Here is a 22,668-nt window from a genome sequence, read left to right on the forward strand (position 1 = left end):
GCCGCTGAGCCTGCGCGTCCGGAGCCTGTGCTCCGCAACGGGAGAGGCCACAACAGAGGAAGGCCCGCATACCACAAAAAAACAAAAACAAAACAAACAAACAAAAACAAACAAACAAACAAAAAAGAACAATGAGGAATAGCTAAGTTTTCTTTTCCCTTAGAAGAAATTAATTATTTGTAATTAATCAAAGTACAAAGGACACTACTGTATCTTATAATCAAGCAATCAGTTATATTTAACTGAAAAACACAGAGAATCCCTACACTCAATCACAAAAACTTACAGTCTGGTTATGGAGATAAAAACAAAAGTGAAACAAATGATACCAAAAAAATGTAAAATATAATCAGTACTCCACTGCACTTTTTGGTAGGAAGTGTCAGAATTTGTTGTATACAGTTTAAGCAAGTGGTCCATGAAAATCACTTTATTTTTCTTGTGATGAGATTTTAGGTATCTAGATAAATGAGGTGCTACTATATGGTAATCTACATAGCCAAGAACCCAGAAGCATGCTAAAAAAAAAAGGGGGGGGACTTCCCTGGTGGAGCAGTGGTTAAGAATCTGCCTGCCAGTGCAGGGGACACGGGTTCGAGCCCAGGTCCAGGAAGATCCCACATTCCGCAGAGCAACTAAGCTTGTGCGCCACAACTACTGAGCCTGCGCTCTAGAGCCTGCAAGCCACAACTACTGTGCCCGCGAGCCACAACTACTGAAGCCCAGGCGCCTAGAGCCTGTGCTCCTCAACAAGAGACGCCACTGCAATGAGAAGCCACGCACCGCAACGAAGAGTAGCTCGCGTTCTCCACAACTAGATAAAGCTTGCATGCAGCAACAAAGACCCAACACAGCCGTAAATAAATAAATACATATATACATACATAAATTTATTTTTAAAAAAACGCTAATGAGAAATTCAAATAGCTATTGTTAAATTCAAGTACTAAAGCAGAGTATTCCAACCTAAAACTCTATGGGGCCCCCTGGTTTCCTGACCCCAGAGCAGATCAGAGACACAGGAAGGTGGAAGTAGAGCAGATTACTAGGAGATGAGAACAATGGCCACTGCTTACCTTCGGTACTGGGGGAGAAAGGAAAGATAAAAACCAGCACCACAGAGCTTGGTATTTTGGAAGTCATTATTTCACAGTATAAGAACTGTCATTCATAATCATGACTAAATCAGTTTAAAAAACTATATATAATAAGCTCTATCAAATTTTTTCAAATATAGTGGTTTTATATTTTAAACTTTCAAGAGTTTAGTTTTAGTATTGGGATAATTCATCTATATGGAACATCTTTCTCCAGAGGTATTGTGTGTATGAAAACCTTACTAAATGAATATACACACAGGAAAATATTAGCTTAGCAGTGAAGGCCTTTATCAGTATGTGCTGATTATGTATTATCTGCATGGTAAAGCAACAACAAAATGCTCTTGGGTATCTAGGCTGACTTCCTGGAAAAATTATTACTAAATGAATTTTAAGTAAAAGTTGTATCTTTTTCAAACTGTTCTATTAATAAAAATATTGGAGCTAACAAGCAATAACATAGTGGGAATAGGAGTGCAACTAGATCAAAGTGGGAGCACTCAAAAGATTAAATGGGATAAGAGAGAAAGAGAAGAAACTTCAGAAAGAAAGAAAGTAGAAATAAATGGAATGGGGGAAAAGCAAGAAGAGGCCAGAGTCTCTGAAGAGGTAGTAAGCTGGAGCATAAAATGTAACCAGGAAGTTCTGGGGAAGAAAAAACAGGTGACAAGTGCTGAACTACACGGCTGGGCCAAATGTTTTTATTTCTCAAAAATGTTGAAAACAGGACTGTACATGAAGCTTTTTAAAATAATCATTCTCGCTCAGGCACAGGGCAATAGAACATAATTCAGCTGTTTCCTTACTTTGTCTAATGTAGTTATATTCAATTTTGAACAACAAATAAAGGGTTTTCTTGGTATCTACTGATAACATGATTTTTACTGGTAACAAGGGAAAATCTAGGCTTTATTCTTATTTCTTATCTAGGTGCAGCTATCTGTTTCCACGAGATTCACCATGTTTCTAAAAAGGACTCTGAAGTACCCGTTTGAGGACTCTGTTCCTCCTAACAAATGGACTTTTTTGTTTTGGCCATTTTTTTTTAAACTTTAAATCTCATGAATGAGCACTGCTAGCTCTCCTCCTCCTAACCCTGTTATTTTTCTTCCCGGCCACTCCTGTCTGCACCCTTGGTGGTGCTTCTCTTACCAAATGCTTCCAGGGACAGGAAGTGACAGCACCAAAATGCCACACCACAGCATTATAACCTACCACTGAGGCTGTGCTTTCCAATTTCCCAGGCTTGGTCAATGTAAACCTTACAGAAAGAGTTCTACTTCTCATGTGCCTAAGATATGACTGAGAATAATTCACTCATCAAAAATAATACACAAGATATCTACTATTCTCTCCTTATTTGAACTTTTTTTTTTTTTTTGCCACGCCGCACAGCTTGTGGATGTTAGTTCCCTGACCAAGGATTGAACTCGGGCCCTTGGCAATGAAAGCGCAGAGTCCTAACCACTGCACCACCAAGGAATTCCCCCTAATTGAGCCTTATACTTAATAACCAATGCACCCACTTTTTTCTGGATAGGAAACTTTCATAACTTCTGTGTCCCCCTCCCCACCCCCAACAATTAGCTAGATATCTTCTTGCTCTAAAGTCAGTGCATGTCTCTCCTTAAAACAAACTACCCATTAACCTCCTAAATCAGTTGTTCCTGACTAGTTTTCTGTCCTAGCAAATCTGAGAAGAACAACATACTTCTACCTGTATTCATCATCATTAATGACAATAAACAAGAGTCACGTGGGAGGGGAAAAGGGCTGGGAGGTGTATTTGAAAAAACTCCAGAGTAGCTTCTAGTACAAGCAGGCTCCATCTGACTGAGAACTGACATTTTAACAACCAAATTTCTAAAAGGCTAGTTCGTAGGTAATAAGGATATTAAAACCATAGCAGAAACTAGAAAACATAGCAAATTATTTCAGTATATGGGTTTCACCTACAAAGATGTATGAATATTCATTATGAGAGAGAAAAAAAACAAGAGCCTCTGTCTCAAACACTGTATTCTAAGGATCTCTCAGAAGTCCCCTACCCACTCTAAAATATCTCTATGGCAGCCATAAATCTGAGTTTACAACACCACTGATTTCTCTAGTGGCTGGTAGGAGTTTTTAAAAAAAGATTTTCTTAATTGTCCAAAATAATGAAGTATTTACCCTAACTTTGGGGTGCTCTGTGCTTAAGCTAGTAGCCTGGGCCAGAAAGTGATAATGCAGACCAAAAAACAGGCTCTTTTCAGAATGGCCATGATACAGAGACTGCTATTCCCAGTGTAGGGTGAGGAGGGACTAGAGTAGAGCTGCCAGAAGCCAGTGGGTCAGGGGGCTGGGACTTGGAGGCAGCAGCAAGAGGAAAGTTACGCAAACTTTCAATCCCCACTAGACAGGGTACAGCTTGCCCGTCAGCTTTTTCTCCAATAAGTACTTAAGTAGCTGGTAGCATTCTAAGGTGAAGACTCTCAGACTTGATTAAGTAGCTGCGAATGACAAAGGGAATCCTAAGCTGTAAACATTTTTATGGCCGCTGGATCTACCCTAGCACAAGCTTTGGGCTTCTCTAAATGCTGTGGAGTTGATACATACTTTGACCTTCTAGTAGAAGCAGCTCAAAAGGATGAAGGGAATCCCTACAGCAACTGCATACTTAGGAGTGATTTAATGACAGGAATATGGAAAACAAAATGCTTCAAAGGATAGTTATTGATTGTATCTCAAGGAAGTGCAAAGACAATAAACATGTTACAGGGTATTCCAAACACAACACAGATTCAAACTTAATATCCCACAGCAGCTGACTTCTGAAACATGGAAAACGAAAGGAGCTGATGTAGGAATAGTGGGAAAAGGAATCATTTCAAGATTTTCCTGTATTATCTTTGCATTTTTTTAAAATAGAAAAACAAAACAAAGCAAATTATTTCATAAAATCCACTGTTTTTCTAAGCAGATTGGGTTACTTTATCAATTTTAGAGGAATTATAGTACCTCCATGAAAAAGAAACGAAACAAAAGAATAAAACTCGCACATTCACTACCTCTTGCTATCAAAGCAATTTTAGGCCTGTTTAATTATTTAAGATTAAGAGAATATCAGTACAGTCAATCAGAATGCAATCGTTCCTAATTTGCATATGCAGGGCACTGGTAAATACTGTTCTAGCTGTTAACTAAATTCCATTATAATAAAAAAACATTTTTTACTTTAGAGGAACTTTAAAATAAAATACTGTTAGTACACTGTTAAAAATATTTTCCTTAACTGCAGGGTAAGAGATTAAACAGAAAGATGATATCCGGCCTCCCCCCAGGAAATTACTAAGGGAAAAAAAATATTTTCAATCAAATGAGGAACATGTAGGAGTGCTTCAAAGACCTTTCCCCTAATCTCTCTCTTCCATTAAAGTTCTGGATTTTTCAGGGCCTTGTTTGGTGGTGGGTAGCAGTTTGGGAAGCTCATCTTGGCTTAAACAATGAACAGCTGGACATTTCTCATTAAAGCTAATGCCACTGCTCTGAGAGATGTTGATTCCGTCTAACCAAAGAAAGCTTCTTATCTTGCTAAAGTATTTCCCACTAATACTTTATCAGGCATTACTGATAGACTTTCTTTGCTAACATAAAAGTGGGATTAAAAAGGTGACAAAAAATAAAAGAGATGGTGACTAACCAGTTGTGCTCCCACTGCAAAAGGGCTGAAAATAAAAGACTAAAAATGGCCACGAATGCACTGCAGAGGTACCCACTAGGTAACTAGCAATACAAAGAACATCACAATGCGAGAGCTTTCCATACACAATTTTCTTTCCCCAAGAAGTTCTCATAGATCTTAGGCAGGAAGGTCTCAGTTTAAGGAAAAGAGGCTGCCAGGAGTCACCAACTCAGGACACTCAAACACTCATTAGTCCCAGAGGCCTAGCCCTCCACACCCACCTCATCATCACTGTTAGACGTCTCCGAGTCTGAGGAGGCTGCAGGCTGACTAACAGGCGGCTCCTTCTCTTCAGAGTCACTTCGTTTCCGCTTTGCCAGGGACAAGAGCTCCTGAGAGGGCAAAAGTAGCCATGTGAGTTTTGTTCACAGAGAAAATATATCCAAAAATAATAAAATGCCCACCTTCTCTAGATCTCTTCTACTTCTTTGTGGTTTCAATTGAAGGACATCATCATGGGAACTTTGGTCACATGAACAGACCGGCTGCCAGCACTCCTAAGTGCTAAAGAAATGCTTTCAAAGTCTGTCTCGGGAATTCCCTGGCTGTTAAGTGGTTAGGACTCTGATCTTTCACTGTAGGGGGCCCGGGTTCGATCCCCGGTCAGGGAACGAGGATCCCACAAGCTGCACGGCACGGCCAAAAAAAATCTGTTCCCTCACTCTTAATGGGAAATGTATGTCTGAAATGGAAAAGTGACTAGAAAACTAAACTGGAGGCTACCCCCGAATTTCCTCTATAAGTTACAGAAGTACTGATTCTCAGCAACTGATACGATAAGAACCATGTCTACAAAGGTAATTTGCTCCCTGTTCTTATTGGTATAGCTAATACTCTGAGCACCCTCTTATTATATATAATTCATGGTAAAATTGACATTTGGGGGACTGTTCTGAATAAGCTGACAAACTACAAATTTCTGAGGTCATTTTTTATTTTGGATGCCTAAACCAGGAAAAAAAAAATAGTATATTTCTGGTGCTGAACCCAGGGTCAAGCAGTAAGTATGCTGGCCTCTACACGGGAATCCTAATTTGACAACCCCAATATTCCCATTCACCACCTCTGCCTTGTCCTGGTGATTTAAGGGAGCTTAAAGGAGAAGAGATTCGCCATTTAGTAAGACATGGCTACAACCAGGATTTGCTCTCTCACATGGTTTCCCTCTCCTGTTACTTCTCCCCAACTCAGTCCAGTCACTCAAAAACACAACAAAAGGATACTTACTCTGGTTCTTGCTTTCTGCTAATATCAATACCAGCCCAAAATTATATTGTACTTACTAGATGCCAGGTACTTTTCTAAGCATCTCACATTTAATCTTCACAACTGCCTTAAGGTAAGTATCGTTATCTTCCCCATTTAAAGATAAAGAAACTAAGGAGCAGGAGAGGTTAAGTAACTCACCCAAGGTAATACAGCTAGTACATGAGAGAACCAGGATTCAAACTAGGGCAGATAAAATCCTAGCTCCTATTTCAATCATGGTTTACATTTTCCCCTTGGGCCAAAAGAAATATATAACTAATAAATACCAGTAGTATTATTCCTTGATGATGTTGGTGCAAATTTTTTAAAAACAGACTGCTATAAAATATGTTTTCTTCCTCCAGTCTCTTTCTATTTTAGGAGTATACCCTCCTTGGCCAGAATGAGAAAATGACCTTCTCAGATTAACAGCTGACACCATCTCTTCTTCATAAGCAGTAACGAAATGTTACTCTTCTCATTTCTTTAGACAGAGCTAGCATACTAACTTCCTGAAAAGACTTCGGTTACCAAAATGGTAACTCCTATTGACCAAATGCAAATTACAGCAATGTTTGTGTGTTTACAGTCTTCTAAAAACTTGAGGGTGTAATTTACATACAGTACCTTTCATCCTTTCTTATGGATGGTTCTACGAGTTTGACAAATACATACAGTTGAACCACTCACACAATCAAGATATAGGACAGTTCCATCATCCCCCCAAATTTTGCTGTAATTTGCACTGGTCAATAGGAGTTACCATTTTGGTATGAAAAAGTAGAGTGTTTATGATCTGAAGCCTTTTCAGGAAGTAAGTGCTCTTCATATCTCTCCCTCCATCCCCTGGCAATCACATACCTGTTTTCTGTCCCTACAGATGTGCCTATTGTAAAATATCACATAAATGGAATCATATAGTGTGTAGCCTTTTGAATTTGGATTCCTTATTTAGCATAATGCATTTGAGATTGGACAGGTATCAGCAGTTTGTTTCTTTTTATTGTAAAGTAGTATTCCATTGTGTGTATACACCACACTTTATCCATCTGCCAGTTGAAAAACATTTGGGTGGTTTCCATCTTGGGGCAATTATTTGTTCATGTACAGGTTTTTGTGTAAACATTAGTTTTTATTTCACTTGGATAAATACCTAGGAGTGGTACTGCTGGGTTTTATGGTAATTTGTGTATAGCCTTTACTATTATCTTTTTCCCACATTACCTTCATGCAAATTTATAAAAATTAGACAGACTTCTGGTAAGTAGTGTACTTCCTGACCCTCTGAGGTTCACAAATGCACTAGAATTCTGTTTTAATACTAACTCATTATAACAGGGATTTGGATATGCTAGCAATCAAATCCTTTCCTGAAACAAGGAGTAGATATATTACAAGTAGTAGATATCCATTAAAGATTACTGTAACTAAAGTGTTAATGTGTTAGTATTGCCTTCCTGTTAAAGAGATTCCACTCTATACTAAAAACCTAACAAATGTCTCTCCATCAGCAAACAACTGCGTCTGATAGGCACAGTCCTTCTTCTTCTACTACATTAAATACCATATTAACAATAGTATAGAGAGAGCAAAGACCTTCTTCTTAAAAAGCGTGAAAGATACCCTTTCCACAAGCTGAGAATTGTATAGGAAGTTACTGGAGGAACTCATGGCAAGGCTACTCTTCACAGTTAAGTCCTTTATATTCTTTTTTTAAAAAATAAATTTATTTATTTATTATTTTTGGCTAAGTTGGGTCTTCGTTGTTGCGCGTGGGCTTTCTCTAGCTGCCGCGAGCGGGGGCTGCTCTTCCTTGTGGTGCACGGGCTTCTCATTGCAGTGGCTTCTCTTGTTGCGCAGCACGGGCTCTTGGCACGCGGGCTTCAGTAGTTGCGGCTCGCGGGCTCTAGAGCACAGGCTCAGTAGCTGTGGCACAACGGCTTAGTTGCTCCGTGGCATGTGGGACCTTCCTGGACCAGGGCTTGAACCCGTGTCCCCTGCATTGGCAGGCGGATTCTTAACCACCGTGCCACCAGGGAAGCCCAAGTCCTTTGTATTCTGAGGGCTCATAAATACAGCTGGACACACTAATGTGCAACAGAAAGGTCTTGCCAACACTCCACACATGAAGAGATCATCAGATTTGTTACCTGTAGGGGTTGATTTATCCAACACCAATACTCAAAAAAGCCAATCTAAAACTGATTCATGCACAGGGGGTAGGTCCTTCTGCAGCTCTCTCCTGCTAGCCCGCTTCACTGTGCCACACTGGTTGAGATGACATTTCCGTGTGCCCAGTGGTTCTCTCTCACCATCCTCCCTGTATTTCATCACATCTAGTGAAAACCTCCCCTACTTATCTCAGCATTCCTCTAGGATGGAATGGCTGTGTGGGGTGCCCACATGGGTTATCAAACTTAAGCTGAATTAAGATCTGCTGAGAGTAATGCCAATGCCCAGCACACTATAGGTATGACTGTGTAGGATGCCACATCTGGCTTCTAGAGCAGTTTCATTAACATTGCTTGAAAACCATATTTAACAATAAACTAGACAGCCAAATTGCAAGTTTAATTGCACTAAGGTAATATTTATTAAAATAGTATTATTCTGGTTAAAATTAGAATTCTAATCCATCAATATGTGAAGACTCATAAACCTCAGGATTTAATTCCCCCACCCCATCATTCACAAACAGTGTATTTTTGCAATGCCATGTTGGGATCATTCTGTAATAAAGCAACTTATTTAAAGGAAATTACTTACTTAAAGGAAATTAAATCCCATCTCTTTAATCAAACCTCCCATGATCACACAAAAGTGGGATACAGATTCCGCACCCCAGAAAAGGAGAATAAAAGCCCAAATGGATAAACCTCAGAGGTCTTTTATAGCTAATTAGCATGCTGAGCTCTTTTTCACATATTCATTCCACAAATACAACTAATGCAAGTGATTACTACCATCTAGGGTGACCAAACATCTTGGTTTGCTTAGGACCGTCCTGGTTTTAGCACTGAAAGTCCTGAATTCTGGGAAACTCAGTTCCTGGCAAGTGGGACAGATAGTTCCCCTGCTACCAGCACCTACTATATACCAAGCTGTGTGTAGAAAGTCAGGAAGAAGAGATACATAGTCCTTGACCTCAAGGAATTTAAAATCAAGTGAGGGGGTGTATGTATAACTGATTCACTTTGCTGTACTAACCTGAAACTAACACATTGTAAATCAATTATACTCCAATAAAAATTTAAAAATAAATAAATAAAATCAAGTAAGGGAGACAGACAATAAACAGGTAAATAAACAAGTATATCTAGTGATAAATGCTAAGAAGGAAGTGAATCAAGTGAGTGGGGAACCTATCTGCAATAGGGTGATTGGGGGAAGGTTTCTCTGAGGCAATGGTATTTAGGCTGAGATTAGAAACAGGGGGAAGACACAGGGGTGCAGTCTTCTGGATAGAAGTCTTCAGATAGAATAGATAAGGCCCTGGACTTCCCTAGTGGTTAAGAGTCCGCCTGCCAATGCAGGAGACATGGGTTCGATCCCTGGTCCGGGAAGATCCCACATGCCGCGGAGCAACTAAACCTGTGAGCCACAACTACTGATCCCACATGCTGCTACTGAAGCCCAGGCGCCTAGAGCCCATGCTCCACAAGAGAAGCCACCACAATCAGAAGCTCACGCACCGCAAGGAAGAGTAGCCCTCGATCGCCGCAACTAGAGAAAGCCCTCATGCAGCAACAAAGACCCAACACAGCCAAAAATAAATAAATAAATAAATTTATATATTAAAAAAAGAATAGATAAGGCCCTGAAATTGGCAATAGCTTGGCTTAACCAAAGAACTAAAAGGGAACCAGGGTGACTAGAGCTTCATAGGCAAGGGGACAGGGGGTGGGGGGAGGTGATGGAATGAGGCAGGTTAAAGGTAAGAAGAAACCACATCATTCCCAGGTTTATACAGCAGGATCAGGAAAATGAATTTTATTTGAAGGCAGTGGGGAGCCATCAAATGGTTTTAAGCAGGGAAGTAACCATCCCCTGAGGGTTTTTAAAATAGCACTCTGACTGACAGAGGAACAGACTACAGGGCCAGGGAGGAAGTGCAGAGAGGAGTCCACAGCAGGGTCATCAGAGTGGATGGTGACCTGGACAAGGTAAGAAGCCACAGGGACAGAGATAAGTGGGAGGATTTGAGAGAAGCTAAGAAAAGAGTAGTAATTCATAGAGGTTTAAATCTGAGACATTATTTTCTATTATTTCTTTCATATCAAAATTATTGATTGAAGAACATCATTCCAACAGTGGACACTGGTTATCTTTCAGGAGTAAGGAACAGAGCCATTGCATGCATATACATTTGTGGAACAGGGAGGTATTTTTGTTTTGTTGGAACTGTTTCAACAAACATGTACTATTTTTATCATTAAAAAAAAAAAAAAGAAAACAAACCAAAACAATGAACATACACACGAAAACCCTTCTGAAGTAGTAATTCCAAAGTGACAGTGCAACATTCCTTTACATTTCACATGACTGGCATGAAATGTGGCAACTTCCCCTTTCCAATTTCTAGCAAAGTGATTATAATTATAGAAAAAATACTGAGTTATATAAATGCCCACAATGTCATAGAATTGATAAAATAAAACCAGTTTTCAACTCATTCAAAATAAAAGGTACATTAATTTTTTTTTTTTAATTCTACTACTGTTACTTGTTTCTACTTGGTTCCCTCTTCTAATACACTTTCTAACTAATGCACATTTCCATGCCTTATAGATGAGGTATCAGTATTAGAGCAGAGGGGCTAAAGCAAGAACTCCCAATCTGACAGTGTCCCTTTACCTCTAAGTAATACTACTATAATCAGAAAAGTTAGAATCTAACTTCCTACCGTGGATATGCCAAACAGCATTTGCTTATTCAACAAAGATTTATTAATTGTCTACTCTGTGTCAGGCAGGCATTATTTTCAACTACGTACTTAAATGTCTCCACTTGAGTATCTCATAGACAACTTTAATCTCTATACACACAAGACTGAACACATGCTCTTCACCTTTAAACTTGATCTTCCTCCAGGGTTCCCCATCTCATGCCAGAATCTCCTCTTCCTCACCTCCAACATCCAATCAGTCATCAAATTCTCTCAGTTTTATAGCATGAATATTATGTCCAATTAATCCACTTTCTGTCATCTCTATAACTACACCAGTCCAAGTCAGGCATTCATTCAACAAATACTGACAAGGTATATGCTGCAGGCCAGGCACTGTTCTAGATGCAGGGATACTACATTGAACAGGGCTTCCCTGGTGGCGCAGTGGTTGAGAGTCCGCCTGCTGATGCAGGGAACACGGGTTCGTGCCCCGGTCCAGGAGGATCCCACATGCCGCGGAGCGGCTAGGCCCGTGAGCCATGGCCGCTGGGCCTGCGCGTCCGGAGCCTGTGCTTTGCAACAGGAGAGGCCACAGCAGTAAGAGGCCCGCGTACCGCAAAAACAAACAAACAAACAAACAAAACTACATTGAACAAACAGCCTTGCCCTCTTGGAGCTTCTCCACCATCTCTCACCTGGACTCTATCTGCCATCTAACTAGTGTCCCTTCTCCAGATTACTCTCCACATAGAAGCCTGGGAAAACTTTTCAAAAGACAAGTTAGAACACCTCTTTCAGCTTAAAATCCTTCAGTGGTTTCTCATTACCCTCAGAATAAAGTCCACAGTCCTTACTATTGCCAACCTGGACCTGCCAGTGGCTTAAAACGTCTTTTTAACCCCAGCCCACAGAAAGATAAATTATACCTTATGACCCAGTATATACATACATGCATATATGTGAAACACAAGTTTTATGAAACAATACTTATCTTTACTAGGTATGACATATGATTTTTTTTTCTATTTGATTCAATTTCGTTTTTATTTTTAACAGTCGTTGTGATTCACTAAACTGGCTTTTCCATCCTCAAAGGGTCCAAACAGACTACTTCTGCAGCTTCATTTGTACCACTCTCCCTCCAACTAGTGATGTCCCAGCCACTTTGCTTCTTTCAGTTTCATGAGGGTGCTAGGTTCTTCCTGCCTCAATGCTTTTTGTACATTTTGCTCCCTCAACCATGAACACTCACATGTCCCTGTACTCTTCAGTCTCCTATCTCCTTATCCCTAACCCATATTCCAGATCTCAGTTTAAATGTCACTCCCATCAGGTGAGCATAGAGTCCCTGGTCAAACTCTCACAGCATCCTTGCTCTTCCTTCATAGCCTGTAATGCAAGTGTAAGGAAATGACTCTCTGAGCAATGCCTGCCCCTGTCCCTCCCTTTGCCCCCATTCCCTAAGCTCCTTGAAGGTAGAAACCGCTTCGATTTTGTTCACCCAATAGCCCTATTGCCTCATACCGTCTAACACATTTGTTGAAAGATTAAAAAAAAACAAAAAAACAATCTTTGCCCTTGGGGAACTTACGGTCTAGGGAGCAAATAAGTACACCAAGAGAATCAGTGTTGAAAGATAGGTTTCGAATTTTTCCTGAAAGCCGCTCTGTTAAACCTCCCATGGGACTCAATTTTCCCTGCACTACTTCTAAAAGAAAATCAAGTGAAATTGGCAGAAGAGTTACATCAGGCTAGATGCAACATTATGACACAAATTTACAACTTCACAAGTTAACCCCAACACTTCTCACAAGTTCATCCTAGACTTCAAACTCTGCTCTAATGTAAAAAGACTTTATCAATGAGAAGCACAACTTTTATTTATTTATTTATTTATTTTTTTAACATCTTTATTGGAGTATAATTGCTTTATAATGGTGTGTTAGTTTCTGCTTTATAACAAAGTGAATCAGCTATACATATACACGTATCTCCATATCTCCTCCCTCTTGGGTCTCCCTCCCACCATCTGTATCCCACCCCTCTAGGTGGTCACAAAGCACCGAGCTGAACTCCCTGTGCTATGCGGCTGCTTCCCACTAGCTATCTCTTTTACATTTGGTAATGTATGTATGTTCATGCCACTCTCTCACTTTGTCCCAACTTACCCTTCCACCTCCCCGTGTCCTCAAGTCCATTCTCCACGTCTGCGTCTTTATTACTGTCCTGCCCCTAGGTTCTTCAGAAACTTTTTTTTTTTTTTTTTAGATTCCATATATATGTGTTAGCATACGGTATTTGTTTTTCTCTTTCTAACTTACTTCACTCTGTATGACAGACTCTAGGTCCATCCATCTCACTACAAATAACTCAATTTCGTTTCTTCTTATGGCTAAGTAATATTCCATTGCATATATGCGCCACATCTTCTTTATCCATTCATCTGTTGATGGACACTTAGGTGAGAAGCACAACTTTTAAATTTCCCACCTTTTATGGGGAAGGTTTATGGAAGGTTACTTTATAACAATGTTATTTTTAACACGTCTAAAAATAACTCCTAGAAAATACTTAGGGGCCTACTGTTTCAAAAAAATTTTAATTTATGGTTACTTCAAGTAGAATGAGCAGAGAAAAAGAGGACAGGACAACACAATCCCCATTTTAAATAAGGATGGAAATTATGAAATAAAGCATCCCAGTATGCATGTAGCTTTTTTTTCCTTGAAAACGGCAGAGTAGAGTTTTTATAAATACTGAGTTGTATTGATCTGAATAGACAACTCTGATTCCTTTATTATCTTGGATGCCTTTCATGTTATAGGACCCACTGCATAGATATTATTCCATAAAGAGTGCACATGTTATCTCCATGGAGGTACGTGGTAGGGTAAAAAAGCCTAGGTTTGGCTCAAATTCTGTTATTTTTTTCCAAGAAGCACCAAAAGCAAGTATCTCCATGATTTGCAATTCTGAAATGTTGAAGAAAGGGTGTGGCCAACTTAAAAAAATAAGGTCACTATCAGGTCATATGTTAAAATAAATCCTTCAAATTCTCAAAGGTCTGAGTTTTTAAAACCTTTGAAAGTTAAAACAAATTTTAAAGGACTCCAATTCAGTTACTACATACCTCTTCCCACCAAGGAGAAGGAAGTGAAAAAAGAAACAGGCCTCAAAAAAACATCATCCCAACAATTCAAACAGCTTCAGGGATTTAGAAAAACCAGCAGCTTTGCCACTTTGAACATCTCTGTTAAGTTCTTTTGGTTATATGTGCACACACTATGGCTGAGACAGGAAGCTATTTCTCTCCCAAACTACTTACAGTGTCTTACTAAAAGATTAACTTGCATACAGACAGTGGTCTCAGTGTTTAACACAAATAAGTACCTGGGCTGTACCTGGTAAAAACGCAGAGGAGAGAGTCCCCAGAGAGTCTGATTCAGAAGGTCTGGGATGGGAGCCCCTGCAAAGTACATCTTAAACAAGCAACCCAGGCTTCCCTGGTGGCGCAGTGGTTGAGAGTCCGCCTGCTGATGCAGGGGACATGGGTTCGTGCCCGGTCCGGGAAGATCCCACATGCCGCGGAGCGGCTGGGCCCGTGAGCCATGGCCGCTGAGTCTGCGCGTCCGGAGCCTGTGCTCCGCAACGGGAGAGGGCCAATGTAGAAGGCTAAGGACTAATTTGGAGGTAATATTTCTGACATAATGGCTTAGATTCCCACCTGGAAAACTCAGAGACAAAGGATCCCCTTATTAACTGTGCTCCACTCTCACACTTGACACTCAGAGATTTGTCATGGTTTGTTCTTTTCCACTAGACAGCAAATACAATGTTATACCCCCCAACGAAGACCCGGAACTAGATGGAGCAGTCCAAGGCATCTTGGTGAGGAAAGGCCCAGAATGCATTAATTTTGTTCCGAGGAGTCCTAAAGACCCCAAAACTAGGCTGACTTTGAACTTCTGCTAAAGATCTCTGGGAGAACTTCTAGAGAGCATAGATCTTTTTGATTCCTCTGAGCCTCACACAGTGCTGAACATATAGAGAAGGCACTAGTGCCTGTTAGGATGCGCAGGAAAAGGGAATTTTGATCTGGTTCCCATCTGATAAAAGAACGTCAATGAGTAGTTGAAAATGAGGAAGTTGAAATTGCTGTTAAAATGCCTTAGGTATTACTTACAAATTTTATGCTAGTTTCTTTTTACAAATAGATAAAGTTGGGTTTAAAGTTGCAATCCCTCCAGTTCCCACTTTGGAAAAGCTTTCTGTGGATCAGAAAAATCTCTCTACTACAAAAGGAAGCTCTCAACACATTTCATGTCAGACTTCTGTGGAAAATCACCAAAGACAGAATAATTTACAGCTTAGTTTATGCATCATCGGAACAGGTGAGTTAAGAGTGCTTCACCAAGGAAGTCCCCCAAATAATTTTTTAAACTGATATACCAATTTTCTCTAAACTATTCAATATACTTTACAAACATGAATTCTAGCAACACAGAAAATGGCTATTAAACATCATTTTCATTTTACAATATTAAAAACAGATTAAGTTAGTATAGTGTAAAGAGTATAGGCCTTGTAGTTGTACAGAATTGGTTTGAAATGCCACTAACAAGTTGTGTGAATTTAGATAAGTTACATCTTCAACCTCCATTTTCCTCATATCTAAAATGGGGAAGGGGCTTCCCTGGTGGCGCAGTGGTTAAGAATCCGCCTGTGGATGCAGGGGACACAGGTTCAATCCCTGGCCCGGGAAGATCCCACATGCTGCGGAGCAACTAAGCCCATGTGCCACAACTACTGAGCCTGCGCTCTACAGCCCGCAAGCCACAACTACTGAGCCCACGTGCCGCAACTACTGAAGCCCGCGCGCCTAGAGCCTGCGCTCCGCAACAAGAGAAGCCACCGCAATGAGAAGTCCGTGCACCACAACGAAGAGTAGCCCCTGCTCGCCGCAACTAGAGAAAGCCCGCACGCAGCAACAGACCCAACGTGGCCAAAAATAAATTTAAAAAATAAATAAATAAAATAAAATGGGGAAAATGGTACCAACTTCACCATAATTTGAAAACCTGACAATATAAATAAAGCACTTAATTGAGGTGACTGGTTCATCCCAGGCCCTATGTAAATGGTAGCTAATGTTAACATCAGAAATATCTATATTTCTAGATTAGAAAATAGTTTTTTAAAAAAAGTTCTAATCCTCCTAAGTGCCAGTCTAAAATTATCAACAAAATTTTACAGTCAAGGATATATTTTTTAGGACTTCCCTGGTGGTGCAGTGGTTAAGAATCTGCCTGCCAATGCAGGGGACACGGGTTTGAACCCTGATCTGGGAAGATCCCACATGTTGTGGAGCAACTCAGCCCATGCGCCACAACTACTGAGCCTGTGCTCTAGAGCCCGCAAGCCACAACTACTGAAGCCCACGTGCCTAGAGCCCGGGCTCCCCAACAAAGAGAAGCCACCGTGATGAGAAACCCACGCACAGCAACAAAGAGTAGCTCCCTCTCGCCTCAACTAGAGAAAAGCCCGCGCGCAGCAACGAAGACCCAACGCAGCCAAAAATAAATAAATAATAAATTAATTTTAAAAACAATTTTTAAAAATATTTTTATAAATTTCAGGAGTCTTTCGGGTGAGAACATTTTCAATGTATCTTTTACTTCCTATCCCATAATAAGGTGTCTATCCCTTTGATACTTCTCCACAGGCCCCACTACTCCCCACCTCCCACCTCCATACCACCGTTTTCAAAACAGCCCTCTTTTCTTCAACATATCTTCAGTCCCTCTTTCTTAAAGTCCTCCTCTTTCATGCCCTAATATTTAATTTCTGAGACCTCTGACCTAATACAAAGGATTCCCAAGAAGTCATTTATAGAAATGCTTTAGTTTCTAGGTGTTTGTACCAACATTAATTCTTTTTTAAAAAAATTAATTTATTTATTTTATTTATTGATTTTTGGCTGCGTTGGGTCTTTTTTTTTTTTTTCTTTCTTTCTTTTATTTATTTATTTTTGGCTGTGTTGGGTCTTCGTTGCTGCGCGCGGGCTTTTCTCTAGTTGCGGCGAGCAGGGGCTCCTCTTCGTTGCGGTGCGCGGGCTTCACACTGCGGTGGCTTCTCTTGTTGCTGAGCACGGGCTTCAGGAGTTGTGGCTCGTGGGCTCTGGAGCGCAGGCTCAGTAGTTGTGGCGCACAGGCTTAGTTGCTCCGCAGCATGTGAGATCTTCCCGAACCAGGGCTCGAACCCATGTCCCCTGCATTGGCAGGCGGATTCTTAACCACTGCGCCACCAGGGAAGCCCTGCGTTGGGTCTTCATTGCTGTGCGCGGGCTTTCTCTAGTTGCGGCGAGCGGCGGCTACTATTCATTATGGTGCGCAGGCTTCTCATTGCAGTGGCATCTCTTGTTGTGGAGCACGGGCTCTAGGCGCGCGGGCTTCAGTAGTTGTGGCTCGCGGGCTCTAGAGCGCAGGCTCAGTAGTTGTGGCTCACGGGCTTAGTTTCTCGGTGGCATTTGGGATCTTCCCGGACCAGGGATTGAACCCCTGTCCCCTGCATTGGCAAGCGGATTCTTAACCACTGCGCCACCAGGGAAGCCCCCAACATTAATTCTTACAAATACTTAATCCTGTATGATAACTCAATCAGATACACAAGGCTGATGTTTTAACTAGACTTTACTGTTATGACCCAAGATACATAGCTAGAAAACAGCATAGCCCAGCCTAGAACTCAAAAATTTCAGATTCTAAGTTCAGTACTCTCTCTTCTCAACTTATAGAACTATTATCTCTTGCATATCCTTTCTTTATATCATTTGTTCACAAAATGTGAGGAAAAACCCTGTTTGTATCTTCTGGTATCACTGGAGCACTGCTACAAAGGACAGCTTCCTCCCTACAGTATTTTCTAGAGTATATAACAGTTCAAGCAACCCCAAGACAGTGAGACCAAAAGTTAGTTTCAATGTCTCCTGTACATCTTTCAAGTAGAAAGAATTCTGGGATGCTGCATGAAAAGGGCCAAGAGGCCCCGCCACAGTCTCTCCATGACGCCCTAGATATTTCTCCACTTATGCCCTCTTTCTTCCTCCCATGAGCTGTCTTGGGTCTGACATCTCAACAGAGACCCTTCTCAAACACAGACGACTCTAGCTGCCAAACAGATTCGTGCCCACAGCTACGTATTCCTCGCCAAGCACGCAGAGGTTCCCCTCCTCTCTGTTCACACCCTTGTCTGAAAAACTTCATCTTCCAGAGCTTGCACCTTCTCGGCCTCCCTCCCCCCCACCGCCCCACGATCACCCTTGCACCTCCTCCAAAACCTCCCAGTCTCCCGGGTTGGCGGGCGATACTTCCTATCTCTCAGTGCCCGGATCGCCTGGCCTGCAGCCTGCCGCCCCGATCTGGCCCTGGCATACCAAGGACCCCTCCAGTCCCCCGAGACCGAGGCCCACCAGCCTGGCCCCTGCCCCGCCTCCCCGCCCAAGGCGCCAAGTCCTCGGGGCTCTGTCTCCAGGCCCCGGCCAGACTCCAAGGGCCGCGGGCACTGTGGGGAGAGCAGAAAGGGGCGGCAGCGGGCGTTCAGGACACGAGGCAGGCCGGGCGCTCCGGCCAGGAGGCCCGGGGCCCGACCGGCTCCCGACTACCGTGGCCGGGACTCAGCTCTCCCGCTCCGCTGGCCCGCGCCTCCGCGGCCTGCCCTCACCTGATCCAGGTTCTCGTCGCTGCCACTGTCTTCCGTGTCTGAGTCGATCACAACGCGGCCTTTCCGCTTCTTTACCATCGTGGTCCCCCGGCTCCCACGCCGGACGCCGCCCGGACTCCCCTCTTGCCCGCCTGCCAGTGGGACCGCCACTGCCGCCGCCGCCGCCGCTGCTCGACCCACACAAAGGCGAACGCGCATGCGCGCTCCGCTCCGCCCCTGGCCCCGCCCCCTGCTCGTCGCACGCCGTTCGCCGGCGCCAAGAGCCCCGCCCCACCCCGCCCCCGACGCAGCGTGGGAGGCGGGGGCACCGGGTTGGGTTCCGGGCTCTGAACCGCCGTTCCGTAACCAGCGCTGCCCGCTGGAAGACTTGGGTGTGTCTCTGCTGCGGGGCTGAAGCTTCACGTGCTGCCTACCTGTCGTGGACTGGAGCGGCAAGCATCTGGGTCCGCTCTAAGGAGACTTTTCAACTGTTTGACACTGATGGAGTGTCGAGGGCACCGTCAGGGCCGTCCGCCTGGGAGACACAAATCGTCTGGACCACGCTGAGGGCGCCTTTCGTGGGATGAAGCCTTCCTACCTGGGCTGTGCGAGTGACAACTGAGCTGGGACGTGGAGGATGCATCTGATTTACCCAAAAAAAGAGTAGCGGGAAGGGTGTTCCAAGTAAAGAACCTCTTGGTCAGAGACCTAGCGATAATAGAAAAAGTTGGGCTCAGGGAACTGAAAGTTCATTATGGCCGAACAGAGGGTATGGTGTGTGGGGATGAAGCTGCGGAGGGACCCAGCGGCTAAATCATTCAGACCTAATAAACTCTTAGGAAGTTTGAACTTTGGTATTGAAAGATTCTAAACTGAAGAACGGCATTATCAGATTCGTGTTTTTAAAAAATTACTCTGGCTGCAGTGTGGCGAATGGATTAAAAAGGAGGGAGACTAAGGCAGGGAAGCCACAGAGGCTATTGATTGCATTTTGGCAAAAGATGATGGTGCCAAGTAAGGAAGAAGCAGTGGAATTGGAGAGAAGTGGATGGGTTCTGGATAATTTGGAAGGTAGCATTACCAGGACTTGAAGATTAGTTGGGAGAGGGAAAAGGTGACGTTCCAAATACAAATGATGCTCAGGTTCTGGCTTAGGAAGCTGGTGGGTCCTTCATGGAGATAAGGAACACAAGTGGAGAGGAGGTTGGGGAGACTGGAGGGTGCAGGAAATCAGTTCAGTTTTATGCCTATTGAGGTCAGCTGATAAAAACAAATTCAGAAGTGATTTCTTTGTGGGATTTGGAATATAAGGTAGGGAGCGTCAGCAATAATAATTTGAAACTGTTCTCAAAAGTTTTTGGAGTCCATTAATTCTTCTGGTAGTGAACTTGAGAGCTACACTTCAGTCCTCCCTGAGCTGTTATTGGGCAGAGGCAGGCTGATGAGTTCTTGCTGTCTGGTTTCCCTTTTCCTTTCCCCTTTACTGTCTGTATTTTATTTTCTCCAGCAAATTTGTATCACAAATGTGCATGCTTTAAAATAATAATAAAAGAAGATATAACATACACAGAGAAATCCCTGGAACTAAACACATACCTACATGTCAAGTTTGCTGCTAGTTAGCTTGAAAAGGGTTCAGGATCAAGGTAGAGAAGACAACCCAAATAAGGCTCAACTATCTCTTTACTCCAAAAGATTTTTTCCTGTGAGAAGTCCCCTAGACTTCTCTCCCCCAGCATACCCTTGGAACTGAGCCCATGGCCAAGATGACCCAAAATGACCAGGTCATCTCCCTTGCTTCTAGCTACCCCAAAGGCTGGTGCCCTTCTCTGAGGACCCTCTCTAAATGTGTGAATACAAGAAAGTCATAATATAGTCAGTGACCCCTGACTGCAATGAAGAAATATAGGTTCTTTATTTGAGTGAAATCTATTGATTTTGAACTTTCTGCAAGGGGTCTTCTAATGCATCATGGACTGGAGTTAGTCCATACTGAGACTAAACTGAAATGAATGAATTAACATTCTGTACTCTAAATTTCCTCTTGAGTTGGCTTCCCAATGAACCCAACCTGTGAAAGTTTCCCCTTGTAAAATGAGGATAATGATAATATCTGCCTCTTTGGGTTATAATAAGGTATAAATTAGTTAACACAGGTAAAAAAAAGTGCTTAGAATACTTCCTGGTAAAGAGTAAGCACTCAGTAAATGTCAGGTATCATTGTTATAATTGGAGAGGCAGATTACAGTAGAGTGGGAAGGGGCTGGAGGAAGAGTATTGGAGATGGGAGATTTTTATTTTTTAATTTGTACACGGTGTTGTGTGAACTTATTACACTGAATATGAATTTTTCATCATAATTTTAAAATGTTTTTTGGGGGAATAGAATAATTTTTAAATTATAAAAACGATTCCTACTTATTATAAATAAATTTAAGGGCAGAACATAAAGGAATAAAAAAAACTATGTAAAATCCTCCCATCCCAAGATATCCATCCACTCTTTATCAAAACAAACAAAATTGTTTGCATGTGTATATATTTGTTCAACATGTATTTATCAAGCACCTACTATATGCCTGAGCTCAGGCACTGAGCTAGATGCTGAATAAGATGAAAAAGTCACCAAGACAAGATCCCTGCTCTCAAGAGATTACATGATTACATTTATTCACACATACACATTGCAAAAGGCATGCACATTTAAAGTTCTGTGAGGATCCCTTTTCATGCAGACCACCCCAAAGGACAAAAGAGATATTTTTAACATCTTTTTTTTAAAATTTATTTATTTATTTATTTATTTATGGCTGTGTTGGGTCTTCGTTTCTGTGCGAGGGCTTTCTCTAGTTGTGGCAAGCGGGGGCCACTCTTCACCGCGGTGCGCGGGCCTCTCACTATCGCGGCCTCTCTTGTTGCGGAGCACACGCTCCAGACGCACAGGCTCAGTAGTTGTGGCTCACGGGCCTAGTCGCTCCGAGGCATGTGGGATCTTCCCAGACTAGGGCCCGAACCCGTGTCCCCTGCATTAGTAGGCAGACTCTCAACCACTGCTCCACCAGGGAAGCCCAACATCTGTTGTTTTTGATAAAATGCAAAATGACAAAAATTACTATGCATTCCTAATCCCCAATGTGATGGTGTTAAGAGGTGGGGCCTTTGGGAAGTGATTAGGTTATAAGGGTGGAACCCTCATTAATGAGATTAGTGCCCTATCAAAGAGACCCCAGAGAGCTTTCTCACCACTTCTGCCATGTGAGGACACTGCAAAAAGATAGCAGCCTGCACCCAAAGAGGGTCTTCACCAGAACCCAAACATGCTGGCAACCTGATCTTAGACTTCCAGCCTCCAAAACTATGAGAAATAAATTTCTGTTGTTTATATGCCAAAAAAATTACTATGTATTCATTAACCATTTTAAATGAACTTGTATTCTGTTCCTTACAACTCTATCTAAAAATATATTTCAAAATAGTAATACATGTATGTATGTGAACTTTGAGAGAAGGACTCGGAAATCATTACTGTGTGTATTTGCCATGGTGTTGCAGGGTCCTCCTTTTGGTGACCTGACCATCTCTTAATGAATTCAGGGTCTGAAAATTGACCCAGATCTGAAAGTGGGCAAAGGATGATCACTTTCCATTGGGTCAACTGCCCTCAGCCCCCTGATCACCCAACCTTAATTTCTTCTGATTGAAAATTGAGGAGTACCCTTGTTGTCTGCCTATCTGTTTTGCCCTTGGGGATGTTATATTCTGTTAAACATCTCCATAATTCTCTGAGGCTCAGGCTTCTGTGGCTGTCATTCTGACCCTTCCACTCATTATAATAATTGCATCTACCTGGCTTCTGGCAGTTAAGTGTTGCCACCTGGCCTCTTGTTTCAAGACCCTATTGCCCCCTTGCTGTTAGTTAGCCCAGTTTTCTAACAGCCTCTCATATTCTCAGTCCTGGCCCAAATAGGAAAACCACCATTGAACTTTTAGTGATGCTGGTGCACCTCTTG

At 42.2% G+C, this 22,668-nt stretch overlaps 1 protein-coding gene across 1 annotated transcript in view; it reads right to left on the minus strand.

Annotated features, from left to right (window-relative positions):
• RTF1 (RTF1 homolog, Paf1/RNA polymerase II complex component) overlaps window positions 1–18,877 on the minus strand; it is a 49,972-nt gene extending 31,095 nt beyond the window's left edge. Inside the window, exons 1-2 of the mRNA XM_007111710.4 lie at window positions 18,680–18,877; window positions 5,046–5,156 (exon numbers count right to left, since the gene is read on the minus strand). Of these exons, the coding sequence (XP_007111772.1) occupies window positions 5,046–5,156; window positions 18,680–18,877 (309 nt within the window). The remainder of the gene's footprint in view (window positions 1–5,045; window positions 5,157–18,679) is intronic.
• Window positions 18,878–22,668: the final 3,791 nt, after the last annotated feature.

Source organism: Physeter macrocephalus, chromosome 11, assembly GCF_002837175.3.
Source record: "Physeter macrocephalus isolate SW-GA chromosome 11, ASM283717v5, whole genome shotgun sequence".
NCBI lineage: Eukaryota > Metazoa > Chordata > Mammalia > Artiodactyla > Physeteridae > Physeter > Physeter macrocephalus.